General features: G+C 38.2%; 1 protein-coding gene across 5 annotated transcripts in view; it reads left to right on the plus strand.

Moving 5' to 3' along the window:
• POT1 (protection of telomeres 1) overlaps window positions 1-22,163 on the plus strand; it is a 77,941-nt gene that overhangs the window by 18,022 nt on the left and 37,756 nt on the right. For all 5 annotated transcript variants that reach the window (XR_004970970.1, XM_036328796.1, XM_036328795.1 and 2 more), the window contains 3 exons: window positions 9,125-9,255; window positions 14,238-14,528; window positions 17,992-18,147. Coding sequence is in view for 4 of the 5 variants with exons in the window: in XM_036328796.1 (XP_036184689.1) it covers window positions 9,125-9,255; window positions 14,238-14,528; window positions 17,992-18,147 (578 nt within the window). In the remaining variant the exon portion in view is untranslated. The remainder of the gene's footprint in view (window positions 1-9,124; window positions 9,256-14,237; window positions 14,529-17,991; window positions 18,148-22,163) is intronic.

Raw genomic sequence — 22,163 nt, forward strand, 5'->3', positions numbered from 1 at the left:
GCCTGCAAACTGAACTCCCAGGTTCAATTCCGGTCAAGGGCACATGCCCAGGATGTGGGCTGGATCCCCAGTTGGGGACTTGCAGGAGGCAGCAGATCCAGGATTCTCTCTCATCTTGGATGTTTCTATCTCTCTCTCCCTCTTCCTTCCTCTGTGAAATCAATAAAAACATATATTAAAAAAAATCATGAGTAGTAATAAGCCATCTGTTGTGACAAAGATATTTCTGTATTTATTATGAGATACTAAATTAAAATGTCATCAGTTTTATCATTCGTATTCATTGAAATACTACTAGCAAGATGGTAAAGTTTTAGAACTGTCTATGTTGTAACTGTAGTTACACCTATATTTTTATTTCTGATGATAGAACCCATCCTTCAACATGCTACAGGTGAGTCAAACAAATAGCACTGGTTTTATGTTCAGGAAATGAACACCTTCATTAGTATTAGCACTGAGAAGTACCAGAATAAATGTACAGGAACAATCCACAGCTGTGCCTTTTTTATACTATGCTAGAGGCCCGATGCATGAAAATTCATGCACTGGAGGGGGTTCCCTCAGCCCGGCCTGCCCCCTCTCACAGTCCGGGAGCCCTCAGGGGCGGGAGGCGACCCGGCAATCAGAGGAAGGCGACGCCCCATCACACCTTTGCTGCTGCCACTGCTGGCAGCGCAAGCCTCAGGCGGCCCTGGGGCTGTGGGGACTGGGCGCTGCCATCTTTGAGGGCGGGGCAGTCAATTAGCATATTCTCTCATTGGCTGTGGGCACCACCATATTTGCAATGGCATGAGGGCCAATTAGCATATTCCCTCTTTATTACGTAGGATAAAGTATCCTATCTAATAAAAGAGAAACATGGTAATTACCATACGTCCGCTACCCTTCCCATTGGCTAATCAGGGCGATTTGCAAATTAACTGCCAGCCAAGATGGCGGCCGACAGCCAGGCAGCTTGAAACTAACATGAGGCTTGCTTGCTTCAGTGACGGAGAAAAACAATGTTCCCCGCCTGCCTTGCCAGCCTCTGAGCTTGCAGTTTGAAACATTGTTACAAATATAGAAGCTAAACAAAACCCCAGAAACCTGCTTTCAGCCGGCTGGGATCTCAGAGCTGGAGTTGATACAGTGTTTCAATTATAGAACCCAAACAAACCAGATACCTGCTTTCAGCAGCCTCAGAGCTAAAGCTGGCCCAGAATTTTAAAAAAAAGAAAAAAAGGAGCGGTTGGGAGCTTCAGTCACCCGCCAGCCTGAAAACAGCCCTCAGCCCCTCACCCAGACTGGCCAGGCACCCCATAGGGGACCCCCACCCTGAAGGGGGTGTGACCAGCTGCAAACAGCCATCATCTCCTCATCCAGGCTAGCCAGGCACCCTAGTGGGGACCCCCACCCTGATCTAGGACACCCTTCAGGGCAAACCAGCCGGCCCCAACCCATGAAACAGGCCTCTATCCTATATAGTAAAAGGGTAATATGCCTCCCAGCACCGGGATCAGCGGAGCTGACAGGCCTTCCGGCACCGGGATCAGTGTGACGGGGCAGCGCCCAAACCCCCTGATCGCCCTGCGGCTCTGTGTGTGACAGGGGGCAGGGCCACAACTTCCCTATCCGCCCTGCTCTGTTCGTGATAGGGGAAGGCGCCCTAACCCCCTGATCAGTCCTGCTCTGTGCCTGATAGTGGGGAGCTCCCCAACCCCCTGATCGCTCTGCGGCTCTGTGTGTGACAGGGTGCGGCACCCCAACCCTCCCCCCCCACCCCCCGCCATGGGCCCTGCTCTGTGTGTGATGGGGTAGAGCCATAACCTCCCCATCGGCCCTGCCCTGAGTGTGACAGTGGCGGCGCCCCAACCCCCTGATCGGCCCTGCTCTGTGGGTGATAGAGGGCGGTGCCCCAACCCCCTGATCCGCCCTGCTCTGTGTGTGACTGGGGACGGTGCCCCAACTCCCCTATCGGCCCTACTCTGTGAGTGACAGGGGGGAGCTCCTCAACCCCCTGATCGGCCCTGCTGTGTGCGTGACAAGGGAGAGCTCCCCAACCCCCGATTGACTCTGCTCTGTGCGTGACAGGGTACGGAGCCCCAACCCCCCTGATGGGCCCTGCTGTGTGCGTGACAGGGGCAGTGCCCCAACCCCCTGATGGGCCCTGCTCTGTGCATGACAGGGTACGGAGCCCCAACCCCCCTGATGGGCCCTGCTCTGTGCGTGACAGGGGGGAGCTCCCAACCCCTGATCGACCCTGCTCTGTGCATGACAGGGTACGGAGCCCCAACCCCCCTGATGGGCCCTGCTCTGTGAGTGATGGGGCAGCGCCCCAACCCCCTCATTGGCCCTGCTCTGTGCGTGACGAGGTGGCGCCGCAACCTCCCCATCGACCCTGCCTTGAGTGTGACGGGGCGGTGCCCCAACCCCCAATCGGCCCTACCCTGAGCGTGACAGGGTGGCATCATAACCTCCCGATCCACCTTGCTCTGTGCATGACGGGGCGGCGCCCCAACTCCCCAGTCGGCTCTGCTCTGAGCCCAACCAGGGGCTGCACCTAGGGATTGGGCCTGCCCTCTGCCACCCGGAAGCAGGCCTAAGCCAGCAGGTCGTTATCTCCCGAGGAGTCCCAGACTGCAAGAGGGCACAGGCCGGGCTGAGGGACCCCTCTTCCCACCGATTGCACAAATTTTTGTGCACCGGGCCTTTAGTTATTTTATAATACAGATCTAAATATCACATATAATGTACATAACTAATGCGGAGGAAAATTACCTTGATGCCACTCAAATTTAGGTAGGTGGAAAATAATTTATTCTGTTATATATCATTAGCTGGAATTTTTTATTAAAATTTATTTTATTAATGTTACATTCAATGTGTTAGAGGCAATTTGGTACAATTTAGCATCCTTTTTGACAAAATTTTTTTAGAGACTTTTCTCTCATCATTAGTAATAATGATTACATATGACCTGTAGCAGACTGCAACCTTATATAAGGTATGAAATGCTTTATTTCCAAAGCTTTATATTCAGTCTTGAAGAAGTTGTAGATTTAATTTTTGCAGAAGTTTATCAGTCCTGTTGTTAAATAAGCTACAGATATGTTTTTTATTCAATTGTGGTAACATTTATTATGAAAAACAGAATTTCTAGAGATTATGTAAACAGCAGATATTAAAAGATTATTGTATTATCAAAATTGATTTTGATAATGGATCATCAGTGGAATATACTGTGGCCTCTTTCAAATAGGAAGACAGGGTCATTGCTGCCTTCATAGTATTTTGAGATTTTATACCAATTATCTTCTCTGAAAGCCTCACATTTACTTTTGCTTTAGAGAGCTGGCTAAATGGAGTAAAAAATGCAGTTTTTTGTCTTGTACAGATAACATTGATCATATTCTTTTAGATAACACGTATAGAGAATTTTAATTTTAGCTTTTTCTCAGATTTTAAAAAATTGCTTAGTCCGGCCAGTGTTGTGCAGGGGTTGAGCATTGACCCATGACCCAGGAAGTCTCGGTTAGATTCCCGGCCAGCACACATGCTCGAGTTGCAGCCTCGATCCCCAGTAGAAGGCGTACAGAAACATCTCTTTCATCATTGATGTTTCTATCCCTTTCTTCCTCTCCCTTCCTCTCTCTGAAATCAATAAAAACATATTTAAAATATAAATAAAATAGCTTAATTTTTTTAAAGCTTGAGACATTTTCTTTTTTTTTTTTATTGATTTTTTGAGAGAGAGGAAGGCAGAGGGAGAGATATAAACATCAATGATGAGAGAGAACCATTGACCAACTGCCTCCTGCACAGCCCCCCGACAGGGGATTAAGCCTGCAACCCGGGCATGTGCCCTGACCAGGAATCGAGCCGTGACTTGGTTCATAAGTCAGTGTTCAACCACTGAGCCACTTCTAAACCATAACAGTCTCTAAAGTCATGAGGAAGATTTTCTCTATGAGGGACTAATTTCACTCCCACCTTCTGCTAATGATGTCTTTTAAAATATAAAATTAAGACTAAAAGGAGTTTAGAAACAACATAGTATTAAACTACAGTTGTAAATGAAACATTTTGTTCTGTGTAATTTGTATTGCCTGTATTCTTCAGGGGCATGACCCTCTAAATATTTTAGTTCTTATTTACTAAATTCTGTTATGTCTTTCATATTGATTGTTGTTTACATTTACAGGATGCCCTAAGTGTGATGTAGTATCTTTGTTGTATAAATGTGGAATTAAAAGTGGTACCAGTTATGCTATTTTGCAGTAAAACTTAATAACAATGGGCAGCTGGCCCACAGCCATGTTTGCCTACCTCTGATTTCATTAATGATTATGGTTTTCATCACATTTTAGAAGGATTCAGACAGTAGAGTGCCTGTATTTATATTTGCTTCCTCTGAAGTTACAATTAAACTCCAAGTTTAAAAAAGGTCTGATTTTAATGTCAAATAGATGGAAGAGGAGATGATAGTTAACAAGATATGCTAGCCAAACTTCAATGCTGAGATTTGGATGGTTGATGCTAACTGATTTAACCAAGAAGATAATTTTATTTTGATGCATGGGGACAGCATACACAAGAAACACCATATCCCAAAGTCTCTATTCTGTTTGCAGTCAATCCTCATTCCCATCCCCAGTCCTAGGCAACCACTAATTTTCTTTCTGTCTGTGTATCTTTCTGGATACTTCATATAGAAGACTCACAGAACATACAGGCTTCGCTTCTGGCTTCTTTCACTTAGAGTATGATTTGAGGTTCATCCATATTGTAGCAGGTATCAATTTTTATTACTGAATATCAATATACTTTTACAGGTATTTTAAAATATATTTTTGTTGTTTGGTCTTTCTTGTTTTAAATACAACCGTTGTGAAGATAGAGACCGTTGTTCGTCTTTGTAATTCCAGAATAGCAGTTATGAACTGTGACCTCATGGAATACCTATCTGCGTACCTGCCTACCTATTTATTTAATCTCTGTCGCTATATATATCAAAAGATCATAGTGATCATGCTTTCTTCTTTTTCCTGCTTCCCATGATCGTTTGCAATATAGTAAAAACACAGAGGGAAATTATATAACCTCACACCAGCCTATTAAAGGGAGTGCTGTTATATGTGTTGTATAATGCCTCCTTGTGAAACAAAGATTGTAGCATATAGTATGACCTTGATTCGGTGATTTGCCTTCATAGCTTTTACTTGAATGTTTCAATAATAAACTTTTATAGGAGCGGAAAGCTGTAGCTGAAATACTGATTAGTTTAAAAGCAGTGCTGTAGTAGATGAAATGGTGAAGTAGCTTTTAGGAGGTATTTTTTGTGGGGGTTACATAATTTATCCATGGATGATTCTTTGATTAAGGACCTTGCTTAGATGTGCTACCAGCTTTTTCTTGTAATAAAACTCCAAGGCAATTTACACTTAATCATACTGAGGAAATTAGGTGAATTGCTCAAGATTACAGAGCATAGGGCTTAATTTATCATTTGTTATCTTTTCCATATTTATATCAAGTTACATGAAGTATTACCTAAGTGTTAAAGTAGTTAAGTACTTTGTCAACAGTTTAAATATAAAGTCTTACTAATGCGTTAAAGTAGTTAAAGTCATTACTGTAAAGGTTGAATATCTTTTTAGATATTATGTACTCTTTCGGTAAAGTAAGAATACGGACTTATAAAGGTCTTTTACTGTTTCTACCTTCCCTGCTGATGTTAGCTGTCGAGAAAATAAACTATAAATTTATCTTCTTAGCCTTTTAACTTTATTATTAAAATGTGAAGTTATAAGTTATCCCTAATTCCACAGGTTAATTTTTTCTTCATTTGGGGATAAGTGAAAAGTGGATCATGGGAAATGAATATTTTCATTTTATATAGTCATTATTTAAGGATTATATATGTATGTATGTTTGTTTGTATCTGGTAGAACACTGCTTAGAGTAGTTAAATAAAGCTTATTTTAGTAGTTTGCCTTTTTAGTATTTGTTAAAATGGGTAGCTTGTGCCCAGCCAGTGTGACTCAGTTGGTTGAGTGTCGTCCCATGCATTAAGAGGTCACTGGTTCCATTGCTGGTTAGAGGCAGCTGATGGATGTTTCTTTCTCATCGATGTTTCTATCTTTCTCTCCCTCTCCGATCTTCTAAAATCAGTAAAAAAAAATGTTAAAAAATAAATGGGTACCTTGTTTTCCAGTCATGTCATGGATCTATTGCCTATTGAAAGAACTCAAAAGCTATTTAATATTTCATTTAGATTGCTACTTGTCTTTATTGTTCTTGAGTGCAAATTATTAGACAGATTTTTAAAATGACACTTGTTTTTTCAATCTGAAATTGTGTTTGCTTCTCAAAAGTATATTCATATTTAAGTACAAAATCAAAGTATATAAAATGGTATTTTATTTTGAACTCCTCATTACTTTATAGATAGTCTTAGGAGATTGAGATTCTAAGAGCATCCTTATGTTTAGTTATGCCATCCCAGAGAGCTTGCTCTGCAGCAGGTAGATGATATTTTGAAGAATAGTGCTATTGTAAGTCTTTTTGGGCCTGCAGCTCAGTAATTGAATAGAACTGGTGTGTGTGTGTGTGTGTGTGTGTGTGTGTGTGTGTACCAGCAAGGAAAGTACTTAAAAAGTTAGATTTAATATACTGACAAACTTCGCATGAAGAAACAGATGACTAAGATCCCATATGTATCTTAGATTTTTAAAAGGTATGGTAGAGCCATATGACAATGGCAAGCAAGAATGTGTTTTATTCTATTTAAAAAAGTAAAATTTATCTTTTTCTGTGATCTTTGGAAGACTGCTAAGATAGAAAAAATGTCATGAAGTAACCTCCTTACATTTGTTAGAACTACTAAAAAAGGAAACTCAGAAACTAAACTTGGGTTCAGTGGATCCTGCTAGTATAACAAGAGATGAACATATAATATCTTTTTTCTTTTTAAATTAAGGTTTTGTTTTTATTTTTAAGTTCTTTTTTTTAATGTTCTCTGAATTGTTTCCCCCTCATAGAATCAGGTTTCTCTTTTTCCATCCTCCCTCTTTACCTTTCTTCCCCCTTTTCCCTCCCACTTCCTTCCCCTTTCTCTCCAATCTTGCTTTTATCTACTCATCTCTCTCCTCTCCCCCTCCCAGTGTTCTCCCTCCTTCCCTTCCTTCTTTCCCTCCTTTCTTTTCCTCCTTCCCTTCCCTTCCCTCTTTCTTTCCTTCCCTCTTTCCTTTCCTTCCATCCTTTATTTCTCCTCCTTTTCTTCCTTCCCTCCCATCCTTCCCTTCCTTCCTCCCTTCTTTGGTCCCTCCCTCCCTCCCTCTTCCCATCCTTCCTCCTTCCCTCCCTCTCTCCATCCCTCATTCCTCCTCCTTTCATTCCTTCCAGTTTTGTTTCTGGTAATTGCTGTCTTTACATTTTAAATATGGCCTAGATATGGTTTATTCGGGGTTGTAGACATTTGTGTATGAGTAGTTTATTCTTCTAACTTGATCTCTTCCTTGCATGGGAAACCTGATGGAAACAGCACTTGCATAGGGTATTGACTGGAAGTGTCAGCCTAGGGTGGTGGGAAGAGGCTGTCTATCAAGCTGTGGGCCCACTAATATGACTTGACCCAAGTCAAATCTCTGTCCATCACCATTATCCCCCTCCTTTCCCTCGCTCCCCCTTCCCCTTGGCAGTCACCACACTGTTGTCCTTGCCCATGGGTTCTCTTTTTTTGCTCAGTCTCTCCACTCTTCAGCAGCTGTCAGCCAGCTCTCTCTGAGTCTGTCACCTATTTTGCTTGTTAGTTAATTTTGTTCATTAGATTCCACATTTGAGCGAAATCATCTGGTATTTGTCTTTCTCTGACTGGCTTGTTTCACTTATCATATGCTATCTAGGTCCATCCATGCTGTCACAAAGGGTACGATTTCCTTTTTTATGGTGGAGTAGTACTCCATTTTGTAAATGTAACACAGCTTTTTTATCCAGTCATCTACTGATGGGCGTTTGGGCTGCTTCCAAATAATCTTGGTATTGTAAATAAAGCTGCAGTGAACATAGGGGTGCATATATTCTTTCGATTACATGTTTTGGAATAAATTCCCGGAAGTGGAATGGTTGGATCATAAGGCAGTTCCATACTTAATTTTTTGAGGAACCTCCATACTGCTTTCCGTAATGGCTGTACCAGTCTGCATCCCTCCAACAGTGCTCAGGGGTTCCCTTTTCTCCCCATCCTCGCCAGCACTTGTTGCTTGTTGTTTTATTGATGATAGCCAGTCCATCTTATCCCGTAACCATTTATTTTTCCACCTTCCTAAAATATATTGATATCCTTTGCCCTTTATTTTTCTCTTCTCTTCTCATCTCCCTTCCCTTCACTGTTCTGGGTTATTCTTTTCTATTTCTATGTTGTAATTACTAGGCTCTTGGGAAGGACAGGAGTCAACATATTTTTTTGAGTGTGCAATTTTCTGAAACTTGTATATTAAAAGGCAGCATATGTTGCAGTTTTACTACTACCAGTATTTGAAGTTATTGTTTCCATTGCAACTCAACTATCATTGTTTTCCAGTTTAAATTATATAAAATATGTCTTGCTCTAGTGTGTAAACTCATAGATGTAACTAGTAAATCATTTCCCATTTGAGTTTGTTGTTACAATTTTCAATGTATTGTTCGTTCATTGGAATTACATATTTACTGTGAAATCCTAGGTTTTATAACCAGTTCTCATGGGACCTTTATGCAGTATATTGACTCATCTTCACATTTGTTGCAAGCATCTTTTAGTCTTTTGTTTTCACTCTAAAGTTGTTTATTTTATAAATTAGATTATATTGAATGTTTTTGTCTGCATCATAATTTTAAATTTTGATAAGTTATTGCCACTCCAGATAAGTTATATTAAGTAAGATTTTAACTTTTGTTTTACCAAATTTAGTTTTTATGAAACACTTGTAAAATAATTTTGTAGTGCATTTTGAGAGCAAAGAAAATGCCTCTGTGTTTTTATCTTATTCTTAGAATACTTAAAGACATAAAGTTGGTTTGATATTTTGAACTGAACATATTCTCATTTTGTCAAATCTTTTGAAATAATAAAAGTCAGGTAAAATATTCTTGTGTTTTCCAGATTATTGTTCGGTTGTTACAATTGTGGACCAGACAAATGTAAAGTTAACCTGCCTACTCTTTAGTGGAAATTATGAAAGCCTTCCAATAATTTATAAAAATGGAGATATCGTTCGCTTTCACAGGCTGAAGGTATAATTCATACTGTCTAGAACTTATATTTTTTAAGAGAGCACTGTATTCACTAAAACTAGTTAGCACTAATTACGTGGTTGCTTCGTTAGAACATGACATCAAGCATTTTCAAGAGATTAGAAGAAATGTAAGTCATATCAGACTTCAAATAATGTGTATTAGGAGACCTCTTTATTTGAGCAAGCTGCCTGCCTTTCTTCCATGCAAATGTGTTAGATGCCATGATTCAGACTGGTTGTGCTCTGTCTTCTTGCTTCTAAATGTAGATCGATGTTTTAAATGTTTTCCATGCAGAGTTTAATACAGAACTTTGTTTTAAAAAAAGTCTTAGGTCAACAACAACAAAAGTGTACAAAAGATTGGGAGATTGTATTATTCTTTCCTGATTGTTGTATTAATTCTGGTACAATGAAAGGATTGAGAAATTAAGTATAAAATCAAAACAAGTTGATCAAATGTGTTAAAATGTGAACAGATACTTAGATAATTTTAAAGTTCTGCTAGCAGTTAAATAATTAAATATAAGAAAACCTTTGATATAAAAGTAAAGCTATTAAGTAGTATGTGTGTTTTTTAAATCAGTTTTTCAGTATTTTAATATTTTCAGTCCCTTAGGTTGTAAGCATTTTAGTCCCTCATCTTTTCCTCCTGTTACATGGGTTTCCATGCAACCCCTTCATTTTCTTGGTTGTCTTTTTTTCTAACTACTTCAGTTTGTTTGTGTCCCTCATGGTCAACATGATACCTATAAATGAGCACAATATTCCAGGTGTGTTCTGTTCTATGGTGGGCATTACATCTCTTGATTTATCAGTACTTTTCCCCTAAGAATAGATGAATAGTAGAGAATATGTTCATAACGATAAAAATGAAATATAATAGCACTATATTACAATTTTATTCAAATTTCACAAAGTAGGTTATTTTTCACACACTGTGGGGTCCTGTAATATTCATATTCATACAGCATACCCTACACTTCTAACGTTTCTAGTTTCTCTTCTGTTGTTGAATTGAAGTAGAATATACATTTCCCGGTTCATATTCATAGTGTAAGCATATTCATAGAACTAGCACTCTAGAAATTTCCTTCATATCCCCACCCAAGGTTGTCATTAACTTTCTCCACCTTCAGTAGTAAATAGTCTTGTAACTTTTAACAACATGTATTACTTTCATCTGTGTTTGTTTTTTTATATAAAGAGGCTAGATTATAGTTTTTTGCTTTTTATTTAATGTATGGTTTATGTTTGTTTTATTAACCATATTACTGCGTATAGTTTTATTTTGCTCATTTTCATTGCCAAATGGTATTCCATTGTGTGACTACATCAACATTATTGATTTGATTCTTGGGATCCTCTACTCTAGCGGTCGCCAAACTTTCAGACCTCACAGACCACCAGTGGTCCGTGGGACACCGGTTGGCAACCACTGCTCTATTCTACTGATGAATCCTTTAAATTATTCTTTATTTCAGTTAGTGTGTGCTTGATTTCTGACTGGTCCTTTTTCATGTGTTTTACTTTCTCACTAAGATACTTGAAAGTCTCATGAAGGTCTTGAGTAACCTTATAACCATGGCTTTGAACCCTGTATCCAAAAGTTTGCTTGCTTCCATTTCTTTCATTTGAGACATGTTTCTTTGTCTCCCAATTTTGGCTGCTTCCTTGTGTTTATTCCTATGTATTTGGTAGAGCTGCTATGTATTTTGGAATTGGTAGAGTGGCTTTGTGTAGTAGGTGTCCTGTAAGGTCCAGTGGCTCAGCCTCCCCAGTCGCCTGAGCTGGGCTTTCTAGGGACATCCCTGTGTGGGCTGTGTATACAGTCTTAAAGTTGAGCCTTGATTGCTGTTGGCATCAGTGGGAGGAATTGACCTCTAGGCTAATTTAATGTGAGGACCAGCTGTGACTACAGTGGGAGAACTAATGTGCAGGAAACACCCTGGGGCTTTGGTGCTCACTGAGTCTGCCCCTTGAGTGTGTTGCTTATGGATGTATAGAGTTGTAATCTGCTATAGTTTGAAGCTGTCCACCAGGTGCAATAGCTCTAGGGCCTCCAGGGAGGTGCAAATTCAGCCATTGCCTGGGGCCACCTTGCAGGAGGTATTTGTATTGGGCTTGGAGGTGCCCAGGCGAGGCCCAGCTGTGAAGCAAGGCAGTCTGGTGCTTGTGCCAGGTCTTGGGCCTTTTACTGATAGGTTTGGGGCATGCTGACCCAGCTGCAGCTTGTTTTAGAGATTTTAGCAAAGTCTGAAGCCTGAGCAAGGATAGGCCATTCATATTCTAAAGCTTCTACAAATAGGTTGGGTGGGGCTGCAAATTGGATGGAGTCGGATCTCAGGGAATTGTCAGGGCGGAGCAAACAGCTATGGCTGCCAGTCAGCCCTGTAACCAGGGAGGTCCCAGCACAGGAACAGTGACTCCTGGGACCACCTCCCTCTGGGAGAAAGCCTCCAGAGTTCCTGCCCTAATGCCAGACAGTCCAGTTCTTCCTCGTGTGTGTCTGGGTCCCCCAGAGCAGCGATTGCCAACCAGTGGTCTGCGAACCACTGGTGATCCGTGAGGTCCAAAACGTTGGCGACCACTGCCCCAGAGCCTCACCCTACCACTGGAACTCAGAGGAAGCTGGACCTCGTCAGTTCAGTTTGTGAGCTGGCCCTTTCAAAGGAACACCTGGGTCACGAGCAGCCTCCATGTCACTGAGCCCCAGTCCCCACTGATTTTTACAGCCCATAGTTACGGGTACTTCTTCTCCCAGCTCTGGGACCCTGGGCTGGGGTTCTGGTGTGGGGCTGGGACCCCTTGCTCCTCACACGGGGCCTCCATAGGGACGATCTCTCTCTGGATTAAAGTGGCACACGTGCGTGCCAGTCCAGCCCGTTCCGCACCTCCGCCTCTCCTACCAGTCTCAGTGTGCTTTCTTCTTTACTTTCCTAGTTGTAGGGCTTCAATTCAGCCAGCTTTCAGGCGGCTCTGAATAATGGTTGTTCAGTATTTTGATGGGAGGCAGCAAGTACAGGCGGTTACCTCCACCGCCATCTTGGTTCTTTTACCCAGATGTTAGATTTTAAACCCAGACTTTAAAAGAGTTATAAATATTTTCAAAGAAATAAGCAAAATATATTCAGTAAATCACATGAACATTTGGTTAATGCAAAATAAGAAATTTCTATAGAAAAGTGGAAACTGAAAAAGAACCTAATAAATTGAGTAACTGAAAGGAGCAGCAAATGAAATGAAATGAAAAATTTACTGGATGGGCTAAACAGCAGTTACAATAGGATTGGTCAGTTGAAATTATGTGATCTGAAGAATAAGGATTAAAGAAAAATTGACAGGCTTTTAGGGATCTGTAGAATAATATCATACAGTAGAACATGACATTTGAGACAAAGGAGAAGAGACTGGGAATAGGAAAAATATAGAAATAAGGGACCAGAATTTTTTCCAAATTTGATGAAAATATTGACTTACAGATCCAAGAAATTCAGTACACTTTAGGCATGATGCACAAGGAAAAGCACATCTAAACAAATCATGGTGACATTGAAAAAGATAAAGAAAAAATCTTGAAATCAGCTGGTAGAGAAATGATATATTTCATATTGGGCGACAGTGATACCAGTCATCTTTGATTACTTACTGGAAATAATGACATCTGAAGAATAAAGTAATGGTACATTGTAAGTTATAATAAAAAATGAATTTACCCAGATTTTTTTATAGATAGAAAATATTCTTCACAAAAACGGTAAAGACATTTTTATATAAATGAAATTGAGAGGATCCATAGCTAGCATATCTTCACTATAAGAAAGTATTCAGGGCAAAGAAGAATACTATCAACCAGAAACTGGATCAATAAAAAATGACCAAAAAATAAAAACGAAAGAAATAGTTAATGAACAAATATGGAAGACAGTGTTTTGTATTCCTATAATTTAACTAAAATACATATGGCTATTTAAAAGAAAAACTTATTTTGGAAGGTGAAGTGTGTAAAATATGTAGAAAAACATGACACCAACAGCACAAAGGATGGTGGGATGGTTAAACGGAATTATACCACTGAAAGATTGTTACCTTTAGAGGTTATTATACTTTCAGTAAAGAGTGTAAAATGGGATAGGAAAAGTGGGAAATGGAAAAGAGGAAGTGTTCCAAATTGACTGAGATGTTAGGATTCATCCATAGCTAAGGAGCAGTCAGTGGGACGCATACTAGTATTGTTCAAAATAAGACAGGAAAGAAACAATGGAAAAAATTATAAAAGGAAAATATGATAGTAGACTTAAATATAACCATATCAGTAGCTACTACGTTTTCTTGTGAAAGAAAAAAAATGACTGATAAAAAGCAAGAACCAAATATATCGCTACAAGAAATAAATATGCAAATAAGTTGGAAGCAGAGCTGTAGAAAAGATATGATATACCAAACAAATAGTAAGTAAAAAATAAAATAACTATTAATATCAGATAGAGTTTACAGAAGATCAGAATGGGGGAACATTTCACAAGGTCACCAAAGGGTTGCTTTGTAAATACATAACTATCGTAAATGCCTCAGTTGCATTTAATTCACTTCAAACTTACATTTTAGGTGTTCTAGTTTTCTCTAGTATGTTCATAAATAACTGGCACTTGTTGTTTTTCCTTCTGTAAATTCTGTCTTAAACCTAATAAATGTAAAAGAACAAGCTTGGTAGGATTAGGGAGTCTAACACCTAGTTCTGTAGAAAATAGAAATAGATTTTGCATAGTGTTTTACAGTTTACATCGTGTTTGTGGATCTTGATAGAACCCAGTTAATTTTATAATTCATATACTAATTAAATGAAATACTAAATAATTATGTCTTCTGTTAACTATACTGGCAAGATTTTATAATGTTTCTGATTTTCAGCCCCCAGGTTTTGCATCAGTAAGCAGTTTTATGTGTTTCTGTTTTGTTTTCTACTTTGTCCCCTTTTCTTAGATCCAAGTATATAAAAATGAGACCCAAGGTATCACCAGCTCTGGCTTTGCGTCTTTGACATTTGAGGGAACTTTGGGAGCTCCTGTTATACCTCGTACTTCAAGCAAGTATTTTAACTTCACAACTGAGGACCACAAAATGGTAGAAACCTTACGTGCGTGGGCATCTACTCATATTTCACCTTCTTCAACGTTAGTAAAATTGTGTGATGTTCAGTCGATGCAGTATTTTGACCTGACTTGTCAGCTCTTGGGCAAAGCTGAAGTGGACGGAGCATCGTTTCTTCTAAAGGTAGATATTTTTAAATACTTGCAATTATTAATTAGTACCACCTACATGTCTTTAAGGTACTTATGTTTTAGCATTCTGATGGAATAATTATATATACTGCGTGTTATATGATGAACTTAAACTCCAACTTACCATGTTTGTTAAGCCTGGAAATTCATGCAACTCTACTCCTGCATTTCTCTTCTTTATCCTATGTCTAGAGAAAAATGGTATTATCAGATCTACATTTTAAATGTAGTATACTTTATGTTATATTTATTTAGTACTAATAAAATATGTATTTTTATTTTAGTACTATGTATTTTTAGCACTAACAAAATACATATTTCTTATTTTAGTACTAAAAATATTACTATTTTTTAGTTGCAGTTCTACATATGCATATTTTTGCTTCCTTGTCAAGGTAGCCTTCTCATTTACTTTCGTGGCCCTTTGATACCACATTCACCTCTAATGTCATTTCTCTGCCTGCTTCCTGGGTAGATCACAGTTTTGAAGTGTTCGTTGCTCTTGTGTTTTTAAATCAACAGAATTTAAAAAGTGACACAAGACCCATCTAGTCTTTGTTTACCACTCTCCCTGTTAAATCATGAGTAGCTTTTGAAGAAGGCAATTGTCTGATAATATCCTCACCTACGCGTCCTAGGCAGGATGCATTTAAACAAGCACTGCTTCAGCCTTGCCCCTGTGGGTTTCCTTAACTTCTGGCCCTTTGGAACAGTAGGGGAGGAAATGGATTGCAGTAGTTCTTGGACCAATATTGGTTTAGCATTATTATCATTTATATCTTGCCCATATTAAGGAATGGTGAAGATATAAATCTTTGAGGAAAATGTGAAGTTTTTAAAGTTGATAATAGCACATGTTTATATACACATTAAATACTCTGAATATGTAAATGCATGTTATTGGCTTAGTATTCACAAGCAAATATCATTTATGTGTTCCTAGTACTCACAAGAATGAAAACCCCAACAATAAACTAAAAGGCTATTTGGATTAATAAAAATTATTCAGTGAGCTAAGTGGTTTAAAACATTAGTAAAATATAGCTCTTCTACATATCAGTAATAAATAGAACAGATAATTGAACAAAAATCTTTCAGCCCTGCCAGTGTGGCTGTGGTTAAGTGTGGACCTATGAATCAGGAGGTCGCATTTCCATCCAGGTCAGGGCACATGCCAAAGTTGCGGCTGCCTGGATCCCCAGTAAGTGGCATGGAAGAGGCAGCCAATTGATCCTCTTTTTCATTGATATTTCTATCTCTCCCTCTCTCTTCCTTTCTGAAATCAATAAAACTATATTTTTAAAAAATATCTTTCAAAGTCTCAATGACTGTAAAATAAGAAAGTTCATGTAAGAAATATCTGAATTTCTGTGAGGAAAACTTTACTAAGGAGCTTTAAAGAAAACTCGAACTAATAAAAGATTTTTGATTTTTTTACTAAAGTGTTTTTAAATAAAGTAAGATTTTAATTAAAATCACATTGTTTTTTTAAATTGATTATAATTCTGAAGTTTATTAGAAACAAATGACTAGAAATAAAACAAGAAAGGCTTGCCAAAGAAAGCTAAATGGGAGCTGTCTATCAGATATCCTATCTAATAAAACGAGAATATGCTAATTGACCCTCACACCGTCGCAAAGATGGTGGCGCCCACAGCCAATGAGGAGGGAATATGCTAATTGACTGCTCCACCCTCAAAGATGGTGGCACCCACAGCCAATAAGGAGGGAATATGCTAATTCACTGCTACACCCTCAAAGATGGCGGTGCCCACAGCCACAAAATGGCCAGCAGGGGAGGGCAGTTGGGGGCGACCAGGCTGGCAGGAGAAGATAGTTGGGGGTGACTGGGCTGGCAAGGGAGTGGTTAGGTGTCGGTCAGGCTGGCAGGGGAGTGGTTAGGGGGTGATCAGGCTGGCAGGCAGAAGCAGTTAGGGGCAGTCAGGCAGGCGAGCAGCTGGGATCTAGCAGTCCCTGATTGTGAGAGGGATGTCCGACTGCCAGTGGGATCGGGCCTAAACCGGCAGTCAGACATCCCCCAAGGGGTCCCAGATTGGAGAGGGTGCAGGCTGGGCTGAGGGACACCTCCTACCCCCCAGTGCACTGATTTTGTGCACCAGGACTCCAGTTTAAACATATTATGCAGTTATAATAATTAAAGTTATAGTAAGACTGATCAGTGGAAAGAATTAAAAACCTCAGGAATGTCCTTATACCTATGGTAATTCAAAATGTGATAAAAATAACATTTCAAATTGGTAAACAAAGGTTGTTAAAAGTCTGATTTCTAGGCAATTAAAACTAGAGCATAAAAGCAATGTAGCAACACTGTATCCTCTCATTTCCTCCTTCAAAAGGCTTGTGGATTGGTCTGTAAAGACATTTTAAAATCACAGAAACAGTCTGCACAAAATGGAAGAACAAATTCCATGGAGAGTCATGTTTGTGCCATGTGATGTTACTGCTCCCAAAGTAATTGTTCTGCGTCTTTGAACTATTTAGGGAATAGAATGAGTGACACAAACCCATAATTGTTTATTAGAAACTTGCACTGTCACCAGCATTATTCAATCCTTCCTCTGTAACCTGATCCTGGAAGACATCTTCTGTTTAGCAGTGTAGTGTTTTTTATTCAAGTCAAACTCCTGACATGCAGAGACATTCCCACTTGATACCCTTTTACAGCATAGCCCGGGCTGGCTCTTGTCTTAAGGATGGGCAGTACATGCTGGCCCTCTTTATCAGAGTGCACCTGACATAGCAGTCAGTATCCCTATTCCTTTTCCAGCACCCATGACATTCATGCATTTGTATTGGTAACATCTAACATAAGCAAAATAGTCCTGTCTGTACATTTAAAGGCCTTTTCCAAATTGAAACAAACTGAACAAACATTCCTAAAAGCTAGGAATTTATACTTAAGAATATTAGCAGAGGCACTCATAAAAGTTTATATATGTAAGATAATTATTGCTAAGTTATTTGAAATAGTATGAAAGGTTTGAAACAACTCATATGACCAATAAAGGGTTTATTGGTTTAATAAATTTGTGCATCCATACCAGGAAATAATGTGAAGCCATTGAAAATTGTATTTTAGAAGAATATTTAAATTTCCTGATAAATTTCTCAAGAATATACTAAGAAATGAAAAACAGAATATAATGCCAGTTTGTTAAAAAATAATAATACAATATATAAATACATAGGAGAAAAAAGTATAAAGTTCAACACTGTCTTTTCTACGGTCATAGTAGTTTGAACTTTTTTCCGTACATCTTCATATGTAGTCCTTTTACAGTCAGAAAAGGTTATACATCACATTTAAAGTTTAGCAGATATTTGGGAGTATACATTTAATTACTTTTAAGTTATATTGCCAGCAAGTAGAACTCTTTTAGCCTCCACAGTTTTACGAAAAGGTCATTAAACTTCGCTCTGCCCTCTTCCGGCAGGTATGGGATGGCACCAGGACCCCGTTTCCGTCCTGGAGAGTCTGCGTACAAGACCTTGTTTTTCATGGTGATTTAAGTCATATCCGGCGGCTGCAGAACCTGGCAGTAGACATTTTAGTCTATGACAACCATGTTCAAGTGGCAAAATCTCTGAAGGTGATGTTGAATATCGAGCTGTTTGCTTTTTTTAAATTTTTATAAATGGGGGTAAATCACATTCATAGATGATATTTGAGGTCTAGAAATTAACTCCAAATTTATATTCTTTAATATTTAATTTGTAAAATGAATGTTCATAATAATTACTAATGTACTAAAATAGAATGGCTTGAACAGCTTTTTCAAAGTAATGTTTCCTGAATATCTTAAATCTGTATGCAATATTACTATAAAAATAGTAAAGAAAAATTTTGTTGTGTATGACATACTGCTTTAAAATGACGATTTATAAAATATTTGTATATTTAAACATTGAGCTTTGCTAATTTTCAGTTTGATAAAATCTAGTCTTTGTACTTACTAGTTTAAGAAATTATTAATCTACCTCTACCATCATAAATTGTGTGTCTATTTGTGTGTGTGTACTGTACAGTCTATTAGAATTTGCTCACTGTTTTGGGGATATAGCTTTAGGAAAGCATATATTGTTTAGGTAAGGTAGTTTTTGCTTAGTAATAATATATTTTAAGGAATATTTTTCTTTATTTTTTTATATCTTATTTGTAAGTGTTCTTTCCAGCAAAGAATAGCATCATTAATAACAACAGTAATAATAGTAATATTTGTTAAGCACTTCCTCTGTATTTAGCTTTATCCTGTTCAGTAGATAACTGTCATCATTTCCATGTTACAAATGAGAAAACGGACACACTCAGAGAGTAAGCCCAAGAGCTCACAGCTACTTGTTGAAACCAGTATTTGAATTTACACTGTCTGTTTCCAGAGCCAATCCTCTCAACCAGTATAAAGAAATGATTTTCTTTATTGCAAATAGCTCCCATCCCACCTTTAGGGAGTTAGGTACACAGCTTACTTACAGAAAGTTATACAACCAACTTATAGGAAGAAAACTAAAAGTGAATTGCAATTTTTAGAACTGAATTTTAGTGCCCAGTTTTCCTTTGTAAATACATGTTTTTGGAGAAGGAAATATTTCCACTTGCACATTGTGTTACAAATAAAGCCCACTCAACCCAAATCAATAAATTAGATTAAGTCAGGCTCCAGGATGGTGATAACTACTGTACTTTCTTACTCCTTTATGCGTGTGTGTACATTCATGTTCTGACATATTTGAGAAAATTAACTGTTGGAGGTAGATCTTTGATGCTTTTCCCTCATTTTATCTACATTGATTCGTTATTTTAACAAAAATGTAATGTTAAAGCTAGTGCTAAAATCTTTTAAAAATATAGATTTCTTTTATAAGTGAAAATGATTTACATTTTAGATCTGTTTTCAAATGCCCTTATCTTTCCCTATGCTGCTTCTACATGTCTTTCTGTTTCCCCTCACTTGTCCTGACTTTCTTATCCAAGTCCTGAGCAGCACCCAGCTCAGTGCTTCCCATGTAGTAAGGATGAAAAAAATAGTATTTGCTGGTAAATGAGTGAATGAGTAAGTACTATGAATTTTTTTTTCAGTTTTTCCCTCTCCCTTTTTGTCTGCTTCATCTCACCCACTAGAGGGTGCTGTGAGCACACAATTAGATATTGAGCTCTTAGGTTTTTTTTCTGAGATAGGACATATGTATTTGCAGTGTAATAGAAAAATGAAGAGGATTTTTCTATGTATAAGTAATATAACTGTAGTATTTTATTAATGTACATTGACATCACATTTTAATTTTTCTGAGACAACCTCTATATCAACCATTTCATATTAATTTAAGAAATCAAGACAGATGACATTGATACAAATGAATTCTTATCAACACTTGAGGGTAACTATTTAAAATTCCATTTCTATACCGAAATACATGGAACACATTTTTACTGTTTAGGTACAGTTAAGAAAAAAAAAATTTTTTTTAAATAAAGAGGACAGTTAAAGCAATTATAAAATAAATATAATTGACTTCTATTTATAACACATTTTTTACAGCATAAGTTGCCCATAACATTTTTTATATATCTTGTTTTTAAGTTATCTCATTGTCTAAGCATTTTACACAAACTGACAGTTTAAACCTTTTATCTGGAAGTTAAAGCAGTGTATATTCAATCCCCAGTCTTATCTTGACACAATTTTAAAATAATCATAAAACACGTAGTAACAATTCTGTTTAGCCTTCAGTAACTCAAGAGATATAATTTGGACATGTGTAGATCTTTAAAAATATTAAACCTAAAGTGAAATTCATGAGAGTTTATAAGGAATCTTTAAATTATTTCTAAAGGGATAGTGATTTCTTAATACCTGTACTTGCTTTGCTTTATTTTTAATGTTTCTGCATTGAAATGGGCTTTTGTAACAATTTTTAAAGTAGTTTTTGTAATTGTTTGGTTCTGACACCATCACTTTTATTTCTGGAATCTTATCACATTCCCGACAAAATTAAGTAATATTTGTCCATTATAATAGAGCATCTGGCATATTTCCTAGTATATTTAGTAAGCTTATAAAAATACAATGCTGCCTCCAGAAGGAATTTCTGGAAATAACAATTTGTCATCTTTATATAAATAAATTCTCTCTTGGTCTTTAAATTTTGTTTTATTTTGAAATACAATAATAGAGAAGATAGTATGATAAACATTGATATGCTTACCATTCATACTTAACATTTCTAAATGTTTTGTCACACTTATTTTAGATACTGTTAATTTTTAGAACTAAAACTGCATACTGAACCTTCTTTGTATCTCTGCTTATTCTCATTTTTCCTCCTCAATATTCTCTTTCTACATATCCTAACATGTAGGCATGAATACCCATGTTTATTATACTTTTGTCTGAAAAATGTATATTGTATATGTATCATTCTGTAATTTGTTTTTTTCCTTTGACATATTTTTAGGATTTATCTATGTTCATACATATATCTGCATTATACGAGACTGTCTTAATTGTTGTACCTTTATTTTAAAATGATATTCCATAATTCAAGACCCCGCTCGCAGTTGTCTTCAAAATTGACTTGTCTGTTCACTGTTATATACACTTTTCAGAGCAGCTTTTTACATTTCATGAAAGACATTGGGGATTTTAATCTATATTCCATTGATTTTTAAAGATGAATTAATCAAGGGGAAATTATCTTTATATTGTAGAAGATTTTTGTTCATGAATATGCTGTCTTCCTCCTTGTGTTTCGGCCTTCTTTAAGTCCTTTGTGGGACTTATGTGTACTGTACTGATATATTATGTATATTAAAAAAAGTCATCAATTATAATAAATGTTCAGAAAAGTCAGATAAAAGTAAATAGAAATAGACTGTTTTATATTTTGTTTCAGTATCTTACTTTGGATATCATGAGGAAAATCAGTTCCTTTTTTTTTCTTCTTTTTGTGTTTTCTCTCTCTGACCACCCTGTTCCACTGCCATGAAGTAGTTGTTAGTGGAAGAGGTTAGAGAAGAAAAAAATGCCTTGCCTCCTCCTCCCAAAATCCATTATTGGATGGGAAAAACTCTTGTGAATGAAGGAGTAGCATCTGGGAGTGTGGGTTATACCCCTTTACTTTTTTCTCCCACTTCTCCCCTCCATCAAATCCAGAGGTTGGTGAGGAGAAATACAATGAACTGAGACAGCAATAAGCATAGATGGCAGATTGGTTTACTATCTCATCTTATTTATTTATTTACTAGAGGCTCGGTGCACCAGATTCATGCACTGGGGCAGGAGGGAGTCCCTCAGCCTGGCCTGCACCCTCTCGCAGTCCAGGACCCCTTGGGGGGGATGTCCGCCTGCCGGCTTAGGCCTGGGGATCAGGCTTTGCTGGCAGGCGGACATCCCTCTCGCAGTCCGGGGCTCTCGCAGTCCGGAATCCCTCGCTCCTTACCACCCGCCTGCAGCGGAGGTGGGAGAGGCTCCTGCCACCACTGCTGTGCTCACCAACCCTGAGCCCAGCTTCTGGCTGAGCACACTCCCCCTGTGGGAGCGCACTGACCAGCAGGGGGCAGCTCCTGCGTTGAGCGTCTGCCCCCCTGGTGGTCAGTGCACATCATAAC

Source organism: Myotis myotis, unplaced genomic scaffold, assembly GCF_014108235.1.
Source record: "Myotis myotis isolate mMyoMyo1 unplaced genomic scaffold, mMyoMyo1.p scaffold_m19_p_11, whole genome shotgun sequence".
Lineage (NCBI taxonomy): Eukaryota > Metazoa > Chordata > Mammalia > Chiroptera > Vespertilionidae > Myotis > Myotis myotis.